The sequence below is a fragment of the Pygocentrus nattereri genome, chromosome 5 (genome assembly GCF_015220715.1).
Source record: "Pygocentrus nattereri isolate fPygNat1 chromosome 5, fPygNat1.pri, whole genome shotgun sequence".
Lineage (NCBI taxonomy): Eukaryota > Metazoa > Chordata > Actinopteri > Characiformes > Serrasalmidae > Pygocentrus > Pygocentrus nattereri.
Genome location: NC_051215.1, coordinates 44,403,679 through 44,425,919, shown reverse-complemented (window position 1 = coordinate 44,425,919; position 22,241 = coordinate 44,403,679). Strand labels below are relative to the sequence as shown.

Genomic DNA, 22,241 nt, shown 5'->3' with positions numbered 1-22,241 from the left:
CTTCACTCCTATAATACCAACAAGGTCAAAACATTGATACCATTTATGTGCAGTGTTTGCTTCATCAAAACAAATCAGTGTCTCTAGCACCAAACTATCCTGATTTATTGCCAAGTGCCAAAGAAAGAAGTCATTCATTCATTAATTGGAAGGTATAATTTATGACTGAACTGTCAGTCATGCTTTAATGATGGACTTAAAGGCAACCTGTTTGAAAGACACTCTTTCTTCCCATGCTTCTTTCTTCAAACAACAAGCTCATAGGTCATCGTTGTGTTTGCTTATAGAGGACATTGCTTGGACATATTGCCCATCCTCAGCCTTTATTTATTTTGGAGAAGAAACTGCCCTCAAACTGTTGAATTAGGCTATTTTTTTTAATGATACTGTGGCCAGTAGCTGCCATTTATATAATCTTACAAAGAGAAGTATACAAGACATACTTCTCCTCCACCCTTCTCTAAGCCCATAATGATTACAGGGGCTGGTATTTTTTTTAAGTACTTTCTAATATTTATACTATACCGATACCTTAATTATGATACCAGTTCCTGAATGATACTTTTTTACAAACCAAAAATCAGTTTGAGGTGTGGGAAACAGGTAAACTTATTTACTAACCGCAATGGACCTTAGACTAATCAAGTGCTAACATTAATAACATGCATAAGGAAGATTTATCATTTTTATATTGAAGTCACAATTTTAAAAAAAAAAGTGTTTTTCTAATTGCTAGAGCTGCAATTTTTGTTATAGAATACATAATTAACACAGTTATCTTTTATACATTTTAAATGAGGAATTTAACCCAATAACACAGAGCTTGTGAACTGCCCATAGATGAGTTAGACCAGTCCCTGGTGCTGTGACATCACAACCATCACAAGTAACTGGTAGTCTGGTGCATTCAATGTTCAATCTTTATGACCGAAAAAGTGAATATTCTGATCTTCTTGGCCAAAAAACAGGCCTGGAAATTAATATGTAGAAAAAAAAATAATTGCATTTAAATCACAATTGCAATATTGGAGAGAAAATTCACAATAAGACATTTCCCCTCCAAATCGTTTAGCCCTCCCAACCACTTCAATTCAGTAGAGATGGCATTTTTCAATGCTTGTTCAATACCTTTAAAATTGAATTGAAGTAATTCGGTAACATAAATTGTTGAATTCCAGTGTTATTACTTTTTTATTTCAAGTTCTATTTTGTGTTTTATTGCATTTATGCTGTACATGTAACAACTACATTTATTGCCCATTGCGAGTCTTCATGCCCAAAGGAGTCTTCATTGGAAGATTCGAGTTGGACTGGACTATCCGCGATACTCTAAATTTGATAGCTCTGCATGCATTAGAAGAGTGAAAACCTGAAGTCAATAGATAAGCCAATCTATTCTACATTGTCTTCTTCTTGGGAGCAGCAAGCTGTTTAAGCGCGCCAGGCTGGGGCCATTTGATCAGATCAGCTCTAGATGAATGAAGGCCGGAAGGGTTACGAGAAGAAGGCAGTCACCGCCCCAGTAGAGCTTACTGCCAGTGTGATGACTGCCAACAAAAAGGCTTAAATCATCCACAGCGGAAACCTGACCTCCAGCACCTGGTCTAACCCTGACATTTACTCCCTACCACCAAATACACAAGCTGACACACTGTTTCTCACTTACTCACACGCACTAGAGGTGGACAGTGTGTTAACGTTATCCTGATAAAGTATGTTACAGCACACTTCATATGTATCATCAGTACTAGAACAACGTAAAACGGCATATATCGTAAAAGTAACAGATTCCTCCTTGACTGACAGCCTTTTCATTACATTTGAAAGGTGTTTGTACAGAGGCTGTACATTTGAGTAGAGTAGTACCAGCAGGATTAACATCCGTGTGGTGGAAAAGCTTTGATCACCTCATACCTCCTGTCTCAAAACACTCTTTAACCAGGCGTTTGGGCGTGTGAGTGCACACACACACGCGCGCGCACACACACACACACACACACGTACGCACACACATGCGCACACACTCTCTCTCTCACTCACACACACACACACACACATAAATCTGTCAGCTGTCTCTGACCATACTATAACTATCTACTACCTCAAGCAAGAGGCCCTTGACTAATTGGGCAAAGTGGCTACTGCTGGGCAAACCCACCACCCTTGATGTGAACGCTTGAAAGACATTGTTCTTCACCAGCCCTTCCTCAAATCTAGGCTGATGACCCAGCGAAAGGTTGGTATGTGGTGTTGTTGCTTTGCCTTCTCCCATCCATGCCTGCAGAGGCTTATCTAAGCTGAGGAGCTGAAAGGGGACATCAGCCTTTGAACTATTATGAGTAATTCTGAGGAGTTGGGGGGCTGAAGAAGAGATGGCTCCAGAAAGGAGCCAATTCTTTGTCAATATGTAATCACTACAAGAGGCTATACTTCAGAACTGTTACTGATTTAAGAGTTATTAAACACCTCCTCTTTTCTGTTTTTCCCTCCTTGTGAACAGGTATGCTATTCTGTGTGGACTTCTATCGGAATATGAATCTGTCCAGAGTAAGATAAAGAATGGTTACCTTTTCAAGGTAAGTGTAAAGAAACACAACAGAAACTTTAAGTAACTTTGAAAATGTTGACAGTTGTTTAATGATTAAGGGATTTCTAGCAGGTTCATCCACCAAAAATTTAGTAGCACCTAGACCAAGCTGGGCTTAGTTTCTCAAAAGTATGTTGGTGCTAATTAATTAGGAGCAAGTGGTCAGAGGTGGTCACTCTACCTTTTAAAAATCATCTTTGTGCTAAGAGCTAGCCCAGGTTTATCTTGAGGAGAACAATGCCAATGTTAGTATGTATGATGGTACTTTTTTACTGTACATTCTAAATAAATGTTATAATGTCAGTACTGTTCAGCACCCAAAGAATGAGTAAATACAATATCTCATAAAAGTGAATACACCCTTGACATTTCTGCAAATATTTCTGCAAATATCTTTTCATGGGACGACACTATAGAAATTAAACTTGGATATAACAAAGTAGTCAGTGTTCAGCTTGTGTAGTAGTAGTACAGATTTGCTGTCCTCTGAAAATAACTCAACACTCAGCCATTAATGTCTCAATAGCACAAGTGAGTACACCTCACATTGGACATGTCCGAATTGTGCCTAATTGTACCGTTGTCTCTCCCTGGAATCATGTGACTCAGTAGAGTTAGAAGGTTCCAGGTGTGAAGGGGGAGCAGGGCTGTTAAATTTGGTGTTTTGGGTACAATTCGCTCATACTGGCCACTGGATATTCAACATGGCACCTCATGGCAAAGAACTCTCTGAGGATGTGAGAAATAGAATTGTTGCTCTCCACAAAGATGGTCTAGGTTATACAAAGATTGCTAACATCCTGAAACTGATGTATAGCATGGTGGCCAAGGTCATACAGCGGTTTTCTAGGACAGGTTCCACTCGGAACAGGCCTCACCAGGGTCGACCAAAGAAGTTGAGTCCACGTGTTCAGTGTCACATCCAGAAGTTGGCTTCAAAAAATAGACGCATAAGTGCTGCCAGCATTGCTGCAGAGGTTGAAGAAGTGGGAGGTCAGCCTGTAAGTGCTCAGACCATACGTCTGCGTGCCCGTCATCCCAGAAGGAAGCCTCTTCTGAAGCTGATGCACACGAAAGCCCAGAAACAGTTTGATGAAGGCAAGCAGTCCAAGAACCTGGATTGCTGAAACCATGTCCTGTGGTCTGACAAGACAAAGATAAACTTGTTTGGCTCGGATGGTGTCCAGCATGTGTGGTGGCGCCCTGGTGAGGAGTATCAAGACAACTATCTCTTGCCTACAGTCAAGCATGGTGGTGGTAGCAACATGGTCTGGAGCTGCATGAGTGCTGCCAGCACTGGGGAGCTGCAGTTCATTAAGGGAAACATGAATTCCAACTTGTACTATGACATTCTGAAGCACAGTATGATCCCCTTCCTTAGGAAACTGCACCGCATGGCACCTCCAAGATGACAACTGCCTAGCTAAAGGTAAAGGTGATGGACTGGCCAAGTATGTCTCCAGACCTAAACCCAGTTGAGCACATGTGGGGCATCCTCAAGCGGAAGGAGGAGAAGCGCAAGGTGTCTAACATCAATCAGCTTCGTGATGTCATCATGGAGGAGTGGAAGAGGATTCCAGTAGCATCCTGTGCAGCTTTGATGAATTCCATGCCCAAGAAGGTTCAGGCAGTGCTAGATAACAACACAAAATGGTCACACAAAATATTGATGCTTTAGGCACAATTTGGACATGTCCACCTCACAGTGGACTCACTTGTGCTGCCAGCTATTTAGACATTAATGGCTGAGTGTTGAGTTATTTTCAGAGGACAGTAAATCTGTACTGCTATGCAAGCTGAACACTGACTACTTTTAGTTATATCCAAGTTTCATTTCTGTAGTGTTGTCCCTTGAAAAGATATCAATTTTTTGCGGAAATGTGAGGGGTGTACTTACTTTAGTGACATATTGTACCTATTTTATATTCACAAAAACATTTTTAATTTGAAAGTACTTAAGGAAATGTCAGGAGAGGCTGAGATTGATCTCCTAGTGCTATCACAGCCATCTGTGGCCAGAAGTAAAAGAAAGCAGAATAGACCTTGCCTTCTCTGCACGAATAGGACAGCCCTCCGTCTCCCATCACTCAGCGTGATCTTAGCCAATGCAGGTGTCTGTTAGCAGAGCTTTCAGGCATGTTAAGCTGTTCAATGGTGTTGCATTAGTGACAGTTTGAAAATAGCTGGCTTCACTTGTCAGAGGAAGCATAGGCTAGTCTTCATGCTCCCAGTATGATGACATTGCTTAAGAAAGAGAATAATGGATGGAAATAGTCTGTACTAAATTTGGAAAAACATTCTGTAAAAATCCAAAAAAATAAATAAACAAACAGTGAAAATGATACAATTTCTTTCAATTTCAGGTTTTTTTATGGCAGTGTTTTTTGTCTTGGTGTCTGCTGATGCAAGTGTTTCTTCTGGTTTTTGTGAGAGTATCTGGAAACATGACTAAAGAGGCCAGTGAATTGTGTTTTTGGTGAGCAGTCAGAGCCAGATAACACCCATCAGCCCACCCCTCAGACTCTTCCACACAAGAGTGTTTCATAAGTACAGACCCGCGGTTCAGCACGTAGCGTTTTATCTTGGCTGTCAGCTAGGCCTCCAGTCCATGTTTACCTGTAGAGCTCTGGGAGGGTGAGTGTCAATAGGAAAGATAGAAATATAGAGTGGAGGAATAGACAGAGAGATGAGAGGGAGAGAAAGCAGGAGGGGAGATATGAGTGGGAAAGGGACTGAGTGACAAGCAGGACTGTGTGCTTGAACCCTTGCACAAGTGCTTGCGTGTGTTTGTGTGAGGGGGAACTATTGTGGTGGCAGGACGGAACAGGTCACGTAACATAAGATAAATGAGCTCTTTTGTTCTCTTTCTTTCTCTTTTTCTCTCTCTTTCTCTCTCTCCACCTCCCAAACCCGTTCATGAAAGGATCATCTGGATATAGCCATTAAGCTGAAGCCTCAGGATCCACTGTCTTATTATCTGCTGGGCCGGTGGTGCTATGCTGTGAGTTCAACATTATGTATTGAAGCCTCTTCATTTAAGGCTCAGATGTTTCAGTACTATCCTTTCAACTAGGGCTGCAACATTATTTCTCTAGTCTGTCAACTATTATATAATTGATCATCTTATTAAACCATTACACTTCTGCAGTTTCAGTCATCATTTAAAGTTCCATCACTGCAAACTGTTTTATTTTTCTATAGAGCCCCAAAACTATAGAAGCCATAGATCTGCCTCTACAATTACTGTTGTGTTTCACAATCTGTCGAAACAGATTCGTTATATGAATATCTGTGCAGCTTTATGGAGCTGTTGTCTCTTTTTTCAAATCAACGTTAATAACTGATTGACTGTGATTTATTAATTTATTAAATTTATGTAATCTTTTAAAAGTTATAGTGAAAAAAACACTTTTTTGTTCATTAAATTGAATTGAATTGAATTTGAATGGCTAGTATAGTGCAAGATTTTTCTACTCCATGTCCTCATCCTGTTTTATATGGAGAAGCTGCTTCTCAGATACCAAAATGGACTGCTTTAGTGTAGCTATCATGATTTACATTGTGCACATGCCAGTTTACATTATATAATGGGGCTACTGTAAAATAAAATAGCTTTAGCAAATGGAGGTGTTCCATAATTTCTACCATTGATAATGATCATTATTTGTTATGTCTTAGAAAGGTTTGAATATGCACTGACCACCCACTTCATTGAGCTCACCTACTTGTATGTACACTCATTGTCCATCTTATTAGCTCCACATACCATATAGGCGCACTATGTATATAGTTCTGCAATTACAGGCTGTAGTCCATCTGTTTCTTGGCATACTGTATTAGCCCCCTTTTACCCTGTTCCTCAGTGGTCAGGACCCCCTCAGGACCACTACAGAGCAGGTATTATATGGGTGGTGGATCGTTCCCAGCTGACGTGGTGGTGGCCTGTTGTGTCACTGCTGGACTGAGAATAGTCCACCAACCAAAAATATCCAGCCAGCAATTTCTTATAGGCCAAGTACTATGACCACTGATGATGGAGCTACTGCCTCAGACTTTACATTTACAAGGTAGACTAACAGAGGTTGATGTGGAAGGGTGGAGGTTTACAGTGTGCACTGATGATGTTTTTAGGATGTGTCTAATAAAGGGGACAGTGAGTGGACACAGTGGTTAAAAGCTCTAGCAGCACTGCTGTGTCTAATCCACTCGTGTCAGCACAACACACACCAATATGATACCACCACGTCAGTGTTACTGCAGTGCTGAGCTCAGATACCGCTAGAAACGAAAGTCCATGATGATACCTACAGAAAAGACACAGGGTTAAACACAGCACAGTGCAATATAAAACAGTACAATACATTTCGATAAGTGCAATACAATACATTACAAAGTATCATTAACTCAGTGCTCATTTAAGTGCTGTATAAAGACACGAGTCTGCATTTGAAGACACGAAGAGACTCTGCTGTTCGGACAGCCATCAGGGTTTTAAATCTGATGCATGCAGCTATTGGAAGCCAGTGAAGGGAGCACAGCAGTGTGATGACATGACTGAAATAATAAATAACACATGGCGCAATAATAAATAATAAGTAACATAAATAACACATGTTCTATGGTGGTCCTCTGGGGGTCCTTTCCTTTGAAGAAAAGGGTAAAAAGAGGCTAACATATTATGCAGAGAGACAACTGGACTACAGTCTGTAATCGTAGAACTACAGAACACGCCTATGCCGGGTAAGAGGAGCTGATAAAAAGAACAGTGAGTGTGGAAGAAGATGCACTTAATGAATGGCCATTTTGTGTATACACAATGTGTATAAAAAGTAGTTGTGTATATATTTAAAATAAGTATATATCGGTTTGTTAAGTTTTCCTGGCATGATTGTGTTTTGTTATAATATTGCCAAAACGTATACCTTTTCTGATGTCTTGTGTGTCTTTACTAATGTCACAACATGGTAGACTCAAAGCCTTGTTTGCACAGTATTTGAGTTGACAAAGATCCAGTGTTAATGCTGATGTTACTCTTCCGTACACCTTCAATTGCACCTTTCTACAAAGAACAAAGACGTAACAGTTCTTATGCTGGACCAAGTATTGTCTTATTCTAGGAAATGAGCTAAAATCACAGCATGTATGTGTGTGTGTGAGTGTGCAATTATACCTCTGCAACTTATAATTAGCGACAGTTGAGAGTGTCAAATTTCTGGCAGCTTAAAGCAGTCCATTCCGGTTTCTTAGAAAGGTCACCTGAATGAATGAATGTGTAAAGTTATTGTGCTAGTTATGGCTTCTTGATATTTGAATATTAAAAATGATTGCTTAATAATTTCGGAGAGTGACAGTCTGTTTCTCTTGGAATGATTTATACATTAAAATGTGTAATTATACCATCTGAGATATAAAAACAATACTGTACAAAAATCAGGGACCATCCATCCATCCAGGTGCTGGAGCCTATCCCAGCAGTCCTTGGGCGAAAGGCAGGATACACCCTGGACAGGTCGCCAGTCATTCGTAGGGCAGACGGACAGACACAGACAGTCACTCACACACTCACACCTAGGGGCAATTTAGCATGTCCAATTGGCTTGACCTGCATGTCTTTGGACTGTGGGAGGAAACCAGAGAACCTGGAGGAAACCCACGCGGACACGGGGAGAACATGCAAACTCCTGTCAAAGTGGCCATTGAGTACAAGTTATTCATTTTTCAGCAGGCATTTGTGAATAGACTGTTCGCTTGCCATGGTCTGATGGGAGAAATTCTCCACTGAAAGGTCAGCTCAGTGCTATGGATCTTAAAGTATGTGTAGCTGCCAAGGTATTATTGCTAGTAAAAGGGGGAAAAAGGAGAAAATTGCTGGTGTTCTCAGAAAAATGGACTGATCACCCTAGAGTCCAGACCTCTGCATCATTAAATGTTTTTAGGTTTTCCTGGATCATTAGAAACAAATGCTGAAAAATTAGTAATTTGTACATAATGGCCATTTTGACCGAAAAGTTAAAATATAAAAGGTAGTCTCTAACTTTTAATAGTCATTTTCATACAAAATCATTCTGCATGTGTATGTCGCAGGTGGCTCAGTGCACATGGATTGAGAGGAAGATTGCTGCTACATTGTTTGGAGAACCCCCAAGCTCAACCATCCAGGATGCACTGCAGAACTTCCTCAAGGTGGGCCAATCGCATACTCTTTTAGTATTAGCATGGAAACCCCATGGACATTGGAGTTCATGTATATTTGAATGTATGAGTTTATAGCTTGTTTAAATGCAAGGTCCATTGTTTTTATTTACTACCTTTATGTACAGAGTCATTAAATATGAGTGTGTGGTTTAAATCTTGATGTTTAACACACACACTGTTGTTATTGGGCACATTCTGAAGTCCCATAACTGCGTTTTTTAAAATAAGTTATAGTTGCACCAAAGTGTTTTTAGATATGCAGATTAGCTGTGTTTTACCAGTGTCTCACTGTGTTTTTGCGTTGTGATGGCATGTTTTATTTGATGTTTGTTCAGCTGTTTTGGTGTGTTATTGTTTAGAGCACCTTCAAATCTCATGGTGAAGTTGCACTGCTTTTCTTTCGTACTCCATATTCTACCTACAGGGTCCTCAACCTGGCCCAAAAAACAATTTGTATAAATGTAGAGTTTCATTTCTTAGTACAACATTGTGATAAATTAGGCCATTATTGTGATATTAAAGTTTTGTGCTAGCACGTCTAATTTACAGCAGTGATAACTGACTGTCTGCAGACTAGAACACAAAAATAATCTCTAGAAATGTATCCAATAAGTTTGTCCAATGAATGAAACAGTTGCAGAACATTCACATTTCTGTAAAATATGTAAGTCATTATTGAAATTGAAAGTGTTTCACCTATGCTCCTAGCTATAAACCCAACTAATATAACCCATCAAACTTGCAAAAATACCCCCCATCTGCCTTCTACAAGCAGAGAGGCATGTTTGTGTAGTGATGAGAAGGGACTTGCCCCCGAGTTTGTCCTGCACCCAGTTAAAGATCAAACCTCAGGTATTTAAAAGGCTTAATCTGTGTTCCCACATTTCACATGTTTATATAGAGAAATAAAATCAGTCTTAGCCAAGACACTCTCTTGCATGCCTCCTCCTCATTTTGTGTATCTCACCCATCAATTTTGATTTAAGTGGCGTGTGTTGTAACATGTTGCGCCTTGCCGGGAGGGTAAGGGCTGTCTAGCTTTCTAACAAACACATCCTGAAGAGTTATACAACATCCCCTGTGAGAAACAGGTTCAGACTGAAAATATGGGAACTTTAAAATTCACCAGTGACCAGGAATTTTGGTATAATTAGTTAGTTTGTTATATTTAGTTAAGACCGAACTGAATGAAAAGATAAGTTTCTTTTTGAGACTAAGTCTGAATGTGAAGGCTCTGTGTAGTGTAGTGCATAAATTAAGAGGGATAGGGGGAAAATTCAGTGTCCTGGCATGGATTCTGTACCAATATCCAGCCTCATGAAGATCAGTATCAGTTTTCTCTGTCTTTCTTGAGGGGATGTGAATGTGATAATCAAACATGTTGTCATAATGACATAAGTGATGGTTGTTTGAATGACTGTGATTTAAATGTCAAGTCAGAATATCAAGCTTGATTGGAGGACAGAGTGTACTCAGATGCCCCAGCATTCCTCTTTCGTGCCATGGTGAAATTGTTGTAAACGCAGACAAGGTTGTTATTTAATATGTTGATGTGGAAGGGTGGAGGTTTACAGTGTGCGCTGATGTTTTCAAGCTCATTAAACACACAAAATCCTCAGGGAGTTTACGTTAGCCGCTTAACTGTTTTAGCTGCTTTTTGGTAAATAGTAGTTGCTTGAAGCATTGTTAACATTACACAGAGGAAGGTGTGGTTTTCATTATAGCTTCACTGCTTTATCCCATCACAGAGTAAAAATACTAAAATGAAAGCCATGGAAAGCAAAACACTCTTTCTACATCCCATACCCTTACACCCAGATCAGCATCAGGTTCATGATGTCCTGTGTTACATCAGTGTCAACAGCAACGTGATGTTAAAACATTGTTCTTTTTGGCTCTGATAGTCTAGTTCATAGAATGGAAACTGTTCAATGGCAACTCATGTCCTTAAATGTTCCATTTGACAGGCAGAGGAGCTCTGTCCGAAGTACTCGAAGTTCAACTATGTGTTTTTAGCCAAGGTAAATTTTTTCTTGCTTCTTCAGTTTGATGTCTTTGTAGTGTTTATTGTGTGAAGAGCATGCTTTTCATCCTTACCTGCTACAGTTTGGCTTTCAGACACAAATTTTGCCTCTTCTGATAAACTTTTCTGGTATATTCATGGACGTCTGTTTAGTTTGAGCTGCTGTGTTTGTGCAGTTTTCCAGCCAAACAACATGTGTACTCATTCACTCTTAAAAACTAAAGGTGGTAAAAAAGGGTTCTTCTGCTTGATGTCATGGAAGAACCATTTTCATGGTTAGGGAACCAGCCCTGTGACCGGGAGGTCACAAGTTCAGTCCCCTCAGTTCATGACTGAAGTGCCCTTGAGCAAGGCACCTGACCCCTTACTGCTCCCCAGGCGCTGTGGATAGGGCTGTCCACTGCTCTGGGCAATTGTGCTCACTTCCCCCTAGTGTGTATGTTCACTAGTGTGTATGTGGTGTTTCACTGCATGGATGGGTTAAATGCGGAGGTGAAATTTCCCCATTGTGGGACTAATAAGTGTCACTTAACTGACTAACTTAACTTAATGGAACCTTTTGTGTTTTCACCTGATGCTTTTACAGGTCATCCATTTGAAATGTTCTTTAGGGATCCAAAAATGGTTCTTCTGTGGGATCATATTTAGTGTGAATGTTTGTGTTGATGATTTTGACCAGAATTTCCCTAGATCATATGCAGTAATCCCTAGACAAGGATACAATGATCCAATAGAATATGCTGCTACTGTGCCAGCGTGGTTGAACTCGAACTCATAATTTGTTTCTTTCTTCATTGTTTTTAGTGTTACAAAGACCTGGGCCAGAAAACCCAAGCCAAGAAGATGTGTGAATCTGCCTCTGCTATGAGCATAGTAACTAAAGAGGTGAGTTACAGCATTCGTAGGTCTTTTCACACTTGGTATAAATATTTGTCTCAAGTAATCTGATAAGTAGACAGCAGGGCATATAGGCCTACCTGTGATTTTGTGACTGGAGGAAGGATACCAACCCCATTTACTCCATCAGTGTTTTGCTGTTAGACAAAAATGTCCTGAGTGTCCTTGTTTGTGTGATTGTAAGGGCTGTTAGAATGGTTTAGACTGCATGGACTACTTGTAAACAAATGGGAGAGGAGAGAAAAAGATGCACAGCTGCTGACTAAATTATTTGAAATGTGCCTGAGATATCCCTGAACCAATCACTCAACAAAAGAGACTAACATTAGCATGGTTTGCACTCTGTACATTGCATGATCTATGCATATTTGTGGCTTGCTAATATGAGCATACCAATAACCGGCACACTTCCCACTACTAAGCTCACACTATAACTGTTATCAAGTCACACGCATTCCTGATCCCGCTTCTGGACACGTTGGACCCTTATCACACCAGTACTTGGCACTTTCCACTTTTTCATATCACCCTGAACATAAGTTAATGCAGGGAGTGAACAGTGCTTTTGCATGATACTTAATTAATCAGGTAGTATTCAGTATTTCAGCACTGAATGTTTCTCCTTTGTACTGTTTGTGACAGGATGAGGAAGCACAGAAGGAGCTGGCCTCTCTTCTCTTGTCACTTTAGTCTCTGGAAAGAATCCCTGGGCTCTTCATGTGTGTTCTCGTTTGGCATTGTTGTGATGACGGCGCTGGACTCAAGGCATTTTGTCACTTTTTCACACATTTCTGCTGAGTGGAGATTAACATTAACATTAAGAATGACTGCACTTTGATGATGGTGTGCTTATGAAGAGTACAGCAGATAACGTATGAACTCAGTTAGTGGAGTGTCCTTTTAACAATAACTTGGTATAAATTTAGACTGTTTCTAACCTAAAGAATATTTTAGTGCCCATCAACTCTGCAGTAGGGCTACAGTAGGCCTTGGAGATGATATCTAGAAACAGTCACTGGGGGTTTTTACAGTGACCTGCACTGTAAGTTGTTCCAGAGTTGAGGCAGCTTATGTTCTTTTTGTATTAACTGTTTTCATATTTGTGCTCATTAAATCTCACATTATTAGGTGTAACATTTAATAATGTGCTTCAGTCCCTTTCTAATCACTCCTGTCCAGCAAGTTCTAATGGTAACATCACACAGAGCACAAACGTCCATCCACCTGTGGACGTTCAGCACCTCCTTCTTGTCTGTTTCTTTATCACTTTATCATATCAGGTGAAATCCTACCTACCTAACACTTTCCTTTTCACAACTGTGCAGATCTCCATTATCTTTAGAGGGCTGGGAAACATATGGTGCTTTTACTCTTAAAATCTCATCAGAGCCTAACACTAGTATAGCAGCATATTGTTAGATCTATCCCATGTCTCCCCATGTGTACTCATATCAGTAGCATTGTCTTAGCAGGCTGACGGCTGAGCCAAAAATGTTGCTTCATCATTTTTTGGAGCTTGTTTTCATTTTTCTTGCTTTATGGAGCTGCTGGGTCACACTATTTAAACACACGTAATTCTGGGACAGACCTGTGGAAGGTCAATGGTAACTAAGAAGGAAAAAGTCTTGATGTCATTGTCTTTTAACATCTGGAAAAAGGGCTTTTCAGTTATGAGGCCACATGTTCATCATAATGAAGCAACAATGCTTCCAAAAGTGTATGAGGTAATATTTATACTCATCATATTCCATGCTGTTTTTATAGTTAAATTTGAATGTTAAATGTGGACCTCTACAGATTTAAAGGTAGATGTGTATGGCAAATGTTTTCAGCCAAAATTTCCTGAAAAATAAGCCCTGTTTTTCCATATCGCACTGATAAACACTGGTGAGCCAGCAATCAGAAAGCCATAGGTTCAAATCCCAGGAATGCCTGGGTATACCTGGTTGTAACCTTGGGCAAAGCAGTCAATTCCCCTCCCCCTACCTTGGTGACACTGTGCTGCTCCCAGGCTGGGCATAGTTAGACAGCAAAATGTAGAATCAATTACGTACATAAAACCTAAAAATCCCAGCACTGTATTTTGCCACAGCCTTTTGCCTGTTGTGAATTTGCAACATTCATACTGATAAGCCGTAATGTTTTATCTTCTAACTTGCATTCCATTACTAAAAGGCATAGGGAAGCAGAACCATTTGAAGATGTTCATCATTTTCAGTTATGGAAATATTTTTTGACTTATTTGTTTTTGAAACCAGTCGCCCCCAAACTGTAGCCACTATTTGGAACTGTAGTGTTAAAAGATATTATTTTAGTAAAGAGTCTTTTTTTTTGGGTTATTGTGCTAAATCTTTGATCTGGTGATACATTTGATCATTTTTTGTATCTCTAGATATGTACATTTTAGATGTTTTTGTTTTTGTCTGTCTGTGTTTTAGACACTACAATTGTTCTAGGTTTACCAAAGATATGGAGGAGTCTTTTGGAAGTCATATGATCATATTATTCTCCTGTTTTCTTCAATACTCGTGTAATATATTATTATTGTCATGTGATTTGAAATTATACTGTTTTGAGATTATAGCTGGCAAATTGGCTTTTACTCTGTCATTTTAAGTATATACTTTTTTGAGCCACTAATAAGAATGTATTTTGCTTTCTAATCTAGAGGGTTGTTGGTGTATTCTGCAGAACTGCAGCAGTCAGTATACTGTATATTCTTGTAAATAGAAAATATATGTATGTAACAATCCATAATCTATGTAAGGTTATTGATTTACTCTAAGTGCTGTTAGTTGCCCAGTATCATTAGAACAGCCGAAAAAGGCACGTATTGTATGACTGTGGCTAAATCGGTATAATAGTTCCTGTGGTTTAGTCTCATTCTAACTGACAAAATTGTGACTGAAAATGTCTTGCTGAAGACAACTGGACTATGAATCAAATGAAGACCTGATTTGATTTTGGTTGCACAGTGAACCTTTGGACACTCTAGCCATTGCTGGAATTTGGCTCTGACACCAGGAAAGTAATAAAGGCCGGAAAACAACACAGAAGCAGCATAGACAGACTTTTCAGGCACAGTGACCTCTTTACTGTTGCTCTCTTTCCTCATTCATTCTTCGTCTCACGCAGTGGACAGCTGGAACAGGAACTAATTACAGGTCATGTGGACAGAAGGCCATCATCACTTGACTGTCAGTTCCAAAGGGAAGTGACTCGTTCGCCTCTGCACAGCTATTTTTCCCATGTGGTTGCCAATTTGGACGGTACTTTGAAAGGACATGAGTTAATCAGTGTCCAAGCTGGAGCTAGTCAGCACTTTACTCACAGAGCTACTGTGCAGCTGTGAGGTTTTGGTTTCTGTTTCAACTTTAAAGTAAATAATAAAATTTACATTCTGATGAACCTGTGGCTCATTTTTGAAATGAGTTGAAATGCTTTCTGTTTCATTGTTCACCACCTCAGTAGAAATGGTTTTCTAAATGTAACAGGTTGATTATTGAGTTTATGATTTAACTGCTCTCTTGACAATCATTGCAAAAATTCCTCATGCGTTGATACTTTTAAGATAAATCTGCTTATCTTGCAGGTCATTATGTAGACATCTGATGAAAGGGCAGAGTTTTGTCCCTAAGGAAGAGAGTGTGGCAAGGGATTTGGAGCACTACTTTCACAGAAAGCAAGTGTTCTAGAAAGGGTGACCAATACACAAGCTATACTGTGTGAAAAGACGATGTTTTGTTGATTTTCTAAGTGATAATTTAACACATCCTCTACACATTTTAGTGCCCAGTTACTGTTTAGTTGCTAAATTTAATATGTTGTAAAACAATAAAACCTAAAATATGGCCTGTGAAATAGATATGGCACATTATATTGGGGTTTTTTTTGTATGTTAAACAGTGACAGGAAAGACACTAAAATTAAACTAAAATTTAATGCACTAAAATTAGAAAAAATAAAGGATGCCTTTAGAGGGTGTGTTAACATTTTCACTTAGAAAATCAATAAAATTTCATTTAAGGTGTTCACACTTTTGCATTCCACTGAGCCAATCAATAATAATAAGCGTTTATATTATTTTTATCTTGGGTATCTTCAGTCCTCAATTTTGTACATGAATAATGATTTGTAGCAGTGGATAACTCTTTAAGATGAATAGAGCGTTATCAGTTTGCAGTGCTGCAAATGCAGTGTTTGAGGATTGAGGAACTGCAACACCATTTCCCAAAGGTTGGGACACTGCAGACTGTACATAAAAATAGAATGCAATGATATGCAAGTCATGCAAACCATATTTTTAAATGAAAATACTACAGAGACAACAAATAATGTTGAAACTGAAAAATTTTACTGTGTTTTTTGACAAATATATGCCCATTTTGAACGCCAGCAACACGTTCCAAAAAAAAAAAAAAACTGTTTACCAATTAGTTTTATGAGATTTTAACACCACTCTGTGTTTGGGAACTGAGGAGGCATTGCTGTAGTTTTCAAAGTGAAATGTTTTCCCATTCTTGTTTGTTATATGGATCAGAATAACTCAAACATACATGTGCTGACAGTTGTGTGTCTACATTTACTTTACTCTGATCAAGATTGCTTTCTGATCATTCCTGGACACTGTTTAACACCTGAGTACATGACCCGCATTTGGCATAAACCGGTCTATATACAAATAAATTCATTATATATCACTTCTGTCTTTTATGTCCATTTGTGTTTGTGTTTATTTATCATGTTCTATAATAAGGCAGGTGTGATACACACACTGCAATTATATGTGCTATGTGTGATATATGCCTCACTTAAAACACAATCTTTAGTTGATCAACAATCATTTTATCTTTATTTATTTATTTGTTTGTTTATTTATTTTTATGTTGACCAAAAATTTTTTACATTTATTGCATCATGTGAAAGATTCATCCAGACCCCCAGAGAACATTGATGTAGAACATCTCAAATTGGTCCCAGTGAAATTTTCATTTGCATATTTCAGACTTCATTGATATCAGTATTGCAAAGGCCAGTATTGTAATAATGATTCAGAGTCAATACATTGCACAGCTGTTTCGTGTACTTTATTAGTAGAAATGTAAGTATCTTTGGTTTACAGAAGAGGCCTTCTCCACTGGTTCTGCTGATTATGCAAGCATGAATGTGTATGTGGGAGTGCTGGGAGGTATGCCTTTGTGTACAGAAACCCAAAAGCCAAGTCTGAGTGGGCCCCACTCTTTTACATGGGAATGGACCTTTGGAAGTGACTTTATCAGCAACCGTGCCAGATGGGATTTTTTTTGTTGTTGTTATTTAAATGTCCTTGTCGTGTGTGCCTCTTATCCAGCTGAGTCAAGAGGCTTGTAATGCCCCTCTGCCTTGTGCAACATGGTGATTAGGTGATAAGTCTGGGCAAAGTTTATAAGAGATATGCTTGATGACCTTAAACAGTGCAACATAATGAAATACAAGACATGGTTAACCAATTAAACCTTAAAGGCCTGTATGTTGGCCCACGCTTGAGTTTTTTCCTCTCATAACTAGAAAGTACTTTTGGTTCCCCAAACAACCTTTAGTAAATTATTCATTATACTATTTTTGTGAATGATATGAGTGTGAAAAACCTTTTAAAGTTTAAAGAATCTCAACATAACATACACCAGATCAGGCATAATATTATGATGACCTCCTTGTTTCTACGCTCATTGTACAAACTGTAAGATCGGTTTCTCTACATACTTTGTTAGCCCTCTTTTACCCTGTTCTTCATTGGTCAGGACCCCCTTGGACCCTCACACAGCAGGTACTGTTTGGGGGGGTGGATCATTCTCAGCACTCCAGTAACCCTGACGTAGTGGTTGTGTGACACAGCAGTGCTGCTGGAGTTTTTAAATACTGTGTCCACTCACTGTCCACTCCATTAGACACTCCTACCTTGTCAGTCCTCCTTGTAGATGTAAAGTCAGAGACGATAGCTCATCTGCTGCTGCACAGTTTGTCTTTGATCATCCTGTAGTCCTTCATTAGTGGTCACAGGAAGCTGCTGGCTGGGTATTTGTGGTTGGTGGGCTATTCTAAGTCCAGCAGTGACACTAGTGTGTTTAAAGCACTCCAGCAAGTCATGGACTATATTTTCCTTTCAATGGAAAATCTCCATGCAGAATGCCACATAGTACAGGACTATGCTGTGGTGAAGGAAACCGAGCCATACGGTTAAAGGGTTCAACTTAATAAGTCTGTGTGTGATGTTTTTAATCTCTTCATGTATATTTCCTCTTTACAGCTGATCCTATACTACTCTATCTCTTTATCCAAAACTATGTGAACTATTTATACTTACAATGAAGCACATGCTTTTTCATTTTGTCCTCTTCCACCATGGTAAGCAATTCCTGATACAGTAGCAAGTGGAGCTTTTGCATTTTTTCTTTTGTTGGTTTGGCGGAGGGGGGCATGGGGGTGTTGGTGTATCAGTAATCAGCTGGCTCTATCTGGAGTTGTCACGCACTCAGGACTGGCTGCCTGGCTGCAACCCTCTGGCTGATCAAGAACAGGATGTATTGCGGGAGCAAGATAAGCAGCAGTGGAGGGAAAGTTCTATCCTAAGCACTTCCCTTCGCTTCCCACCGCTTTGGATAAACCGATGAACACTGCAGACTAAAAATAAGCTCAGTTCTTTATATAGGTTAACTATAACTGCACAAAAATATTCATTATAATGGCTTTACCATACATTGTGATTCGTCTGATACTAAGGCTTTCAGTCAACTTTCAGCTGTAGTCCAAGAGTATTTACACCCAATTTGAGTGAACAACATTACAACCATTTTAACCCCGCTCCCCACCCTATTTTTAGGTCCTCAAAGTAACTGTAAAGTTGATTGCTCAGCTGCTCCATGAGCAAGTGTATGTTATTCTCTATTTTTATCAAAAGTAAGCAGATAATGGTGTAGAGTTCCATCATTAGGTGGATAAAAAATCAAAACTAACTCGTCAGAGAGATACAATAGCAAAAGCATTAGCTGTGGCAAAATTAGTTATTGGGACATTGTTAAAATGAAAGAAATTACTGGTGAGCTCAGAATCAGAATAAGTCCCAGAAGACCACAGAAAACAGCTGTGAAGGATGACTGAAAATTTCTTTCCCTGGTGAAGAAAAACTCCTTCACAGCACTTGGCCTGATCAGGAACAACCTCCAGGAGGGAGCTTTGTCTGTGTCAAAGTCGGTGAAAAGAAGACTTCACCAGAGCGGAGGCAGAGAGTTTACATGTAAAACATTGGTAAGCCTTAAAAACAGGAAGACCTGATGTGCCAAAACATCTTTCAAAAGCCTGTAAAGTTCTAGAATGACATCTTTTGGTCAGATGAGACAAAGATCAGCTTATACAAGAATAATGCAAAGACAAGAATATGGAGAAGGGAAGGAGCTGCTCACGATCCAAAGCATACAACCTCATCTTTCAAGCATGGTGGAGGTAGTGTTATGGTGTGGGAATTTGTGTGGCTGCCGATGGAACTCGTACCCTTGTATTTACTGATGATCTAACTGCTAATAAAAGCTTCGGCGTGAATTCTGAAATGTATAATCCTATATTCTCAGCCTAATGCTTCAAAGCTTATTGGACGGTACTCATGGGTATATAGCATACTGCAAAAGCAACCCAAGGCTTTCTAAGGTAAAGAAGTGGAATGTTCTACAATGGTCACCCGACATTAATCCAACTAAGCATGAATTTCACTCACTGTAGGCAAAACTGAAGGTAACATGCTTAAAGAACAAGCAGGAACTGCATTGGACAGTCTTTAGGCAGTCATTGACTGGTAAGGATTTGCAACCAAGTAATAAAAAATGAGTTAAAATGGGGGCTTTGTATGCAAAAGTTTGTAATTCTCACACCGTTCACCTAATTTGGATGTAAATATCTTCAAATCAAGCTGGAAATCTGCACTTTGAGCTCATCTTTGTTACTTAATTTCAACTCCAGTGTGCTGTGGTTGACATCTGAAAAAACAATCACATTGTTGGCCTCCAAATATTTCTGGTGCTGACTATAAATAATTGACACCATGCATGACTCAAGAAAAAAAATAATTATTCTTTTTAATGCCGTTCAACAGTTTCAGTATAATGATTGCATCTAATTGATCATTCCAGGTTTTAAATACCATACACAGTATTTGTTATGCAGAATATTTAAAAGATCATCATGTAAATTACCCTGAAAACATGAACAATCAACTTTGCAGAGCAACCAAAAGTCAGATTTAGCTTATATTTAGTAGAAAAATACAGTATAGAGCTGAATCACAAAATTGAAAATAAAACAACAAACTATATACAATCTACTAAATAACACCAAAAAACTTAACTCATTTGGCTGCTTGAATGCAAAACACTGATCTAATATAGATTTAATATACTCTATTATAGTATTAAAATGTTTGCTACAGCAGTTGTAAGAAACAAGTAAAAATCAGCAATGTGTGTGTACATGTGTGTACATGTGTGTGTGTGTGTGTGTGTGTGTGTGCGTGTTTGGGTGTGTGTGTGTATATATGTATATGTATATATGTATATGTATGTATATATATATATATATATATATATATATATATATATATATATATATATATATATATATAAAATGAATATCACTGCTGTCGGAAGAAAACCTCATATCTTCATTTTTGTCAGTTTTTGACATAATTTCAAAGGACCTGTTATTCTTTACATTGTGTGTAAATTTCATGATGAATGGACCAAAAGAAACAGCCCAAAATGACTTGGAAAGACGTCTGGTTCCACTGAGTTACATTAAAACTATAGTATGTTTTTTACTTCTCCTGTAAAGTTACCATTTTGGAGATACGTGGTTTTCTTCCGACAACAGCGAGATACATGTTTGTTAGCGAACCCTGAGATTCCCCCTTGCTGGTCTTTCATAAGAAGAGACATATGCCAGGAATATTGCCGGGCTATGTGTTTTTTATGATAATCATGACAAACCATATGATATAAAAGTGTAGAGGTTTGAAATAGTGATCAAAAGACTTCATGCTATTAAATTTGGCCAGGAAGTGGAAAGTTGGAGCCCCACATTTTTAAATATGTAGTTGCTTCACCAGCCTTGAGCAGATACAAAAATAAGGCAAGAAGATGGTGCTTTAATTCTGTGGTGAGAAGGCACCAAGCTCAGCCAGGCTGTGTTGAGAATCAGAAAATACTATATATGGCCATAAGAAATCATTTGCCATTTGGGTTGCAGTGTTTTGTGAATTCATGCATGTATTAAGGTGATTTATGTACTAAGGACAGTAAGGTGATGGATTGCTTTGTGTTTTAGTGGACATGCCAGCTATTTTATTTTAGCTACTTTCAATGTAAGAAGAGAACAGTTAAATGAACTACATACATATATTAAATATTCTATTGCTATATAAATCACATGTTCAATATATTTCTCTAACTTGTAGATCTACGTGGTATATAAAAAAGTGAAATGAGGAACTGATTGAATTAGCGTGAAGTAGCATGGTTTAGCTAATAGTCATTAGCTTTTTTAGCTTTGGATGCTTTATTGAAATTTCTGCCAGGAAGACTCTAATGCTATGTACGTCATTCATTCTTTCCTGACCAATCACGGGCCTAGTTTAAAATTATTCGAATTGCGTAGCTAATCTGCTGCTTTCAGGTGCCACATTTTCATCTTCCCCCTCCTTCCTCCCCACCACCACCACCCTTTGGGTCCCTGTCTGGTTGTCTAGGGGTGGGCTCCACCCTTTGCTATCTCTATCCAGTAGGATCATCGGCGCAGCCTATGCCAAAGATTTAAATTTCTTCTTAATTGTTAACTTTCAACTTGTAAAAATCCCATCAAGGACATTTTCCTCCCTCATTCTTGCCTCCAAAGGCTTTCTGGCAGAACTGACTGAGAATTATTTGAGTTGGAGCAGCTGGGAAATCCCATAGTAAGTCAGCTGCATGCAAGTAAAAGGACCATCAATGTTGAATTGAACATAAAATTAATTTAAGAAAAGAAAAATACAGAAGGAAAAGGGGATATTGAAAGTAATATATTGCTAGGATTATACAGGGTGAAGCTATATACAAGTTCCAGTAGTAGTAGCTCTAAGTACCCTTGCTACTTAAAGGTCTACCGAGCTTAGGAAGGTAGATAAATTATATCAGTGCAGAAGGTAGTAGCATATTGCAGCCCCATATGATTGGATTGAGACACAAAAATCGATGTTTTGCTTTATGTCCCACAAATAAGGCATAAGGAATTGTGAAAAATGTATCGGTGCATTTATGTTCCCATAATATATATAAGTATAAGGAACATCGTATTAGTGTAGTCCATGGTGCAAATCAACTGTAAATCAAAATAGTTTTGCCTGAGTGTAGAAAGTTCATAAATATATTAAGAATTTCTTGTACACATGCAGTAGGTTTGACCTGACAGCACAGGTTTACAGATTTACTTCAATGTTCATAGTACTTTTTGACACCTTCATTTAGCATTTGTTTTCCCTGG

At 38.8% G+C, this 22,241-nt stretch overlaps 1 protein-coding gene across 4 annotated transcripts in view; it reads left to right on the top strand.

Annotated features, from left to right (window-relative positions):
• LOC108413000 (regulator of microtubule dynamics protein 2) overlaps positions 1 to 15,110 on the top strand; it is a 46,982-nt gene extending 31,872 nt beyond the window's left edge. For all 4 annotated transcript variants that reach the window (XM_037538681.1, XM_037538680.1, XM_017685287.2 and 1 more), the window contains exons 6-11: positions 2,501 to 2,576; positions 5,511 to 5,588; positions 8,672 to 8,770; positions 10,750 to 10,803; positions 11,610 to 11,690; positions 12,345 to 15,110. In XM_037538681.1, the coding sequence (XP_037394578.1) occupies positions 2,501 to 2,576; positions 5,511 to 5,588; positions 8,672 to 8,770; positions 10,750 to 10,803; positions 11,610 to 11,690; positions 12,345 to 12,392 (436 nt within the window). In that variant the 3' untranslated portion in view covers positions 12,393 to 15,110. The remainder of the gene's footprint in view (positions 1 to 2,500; positions 2,577 to 5,510; positions 5,589 to 8,671; positions 8,771 to 10,749; positions 10,804 to 11,609; positions 11,691 to 12,344) is intronic.
• Positions 15,111 to 22,241: the final 7,131 nt, after the last annotated feature.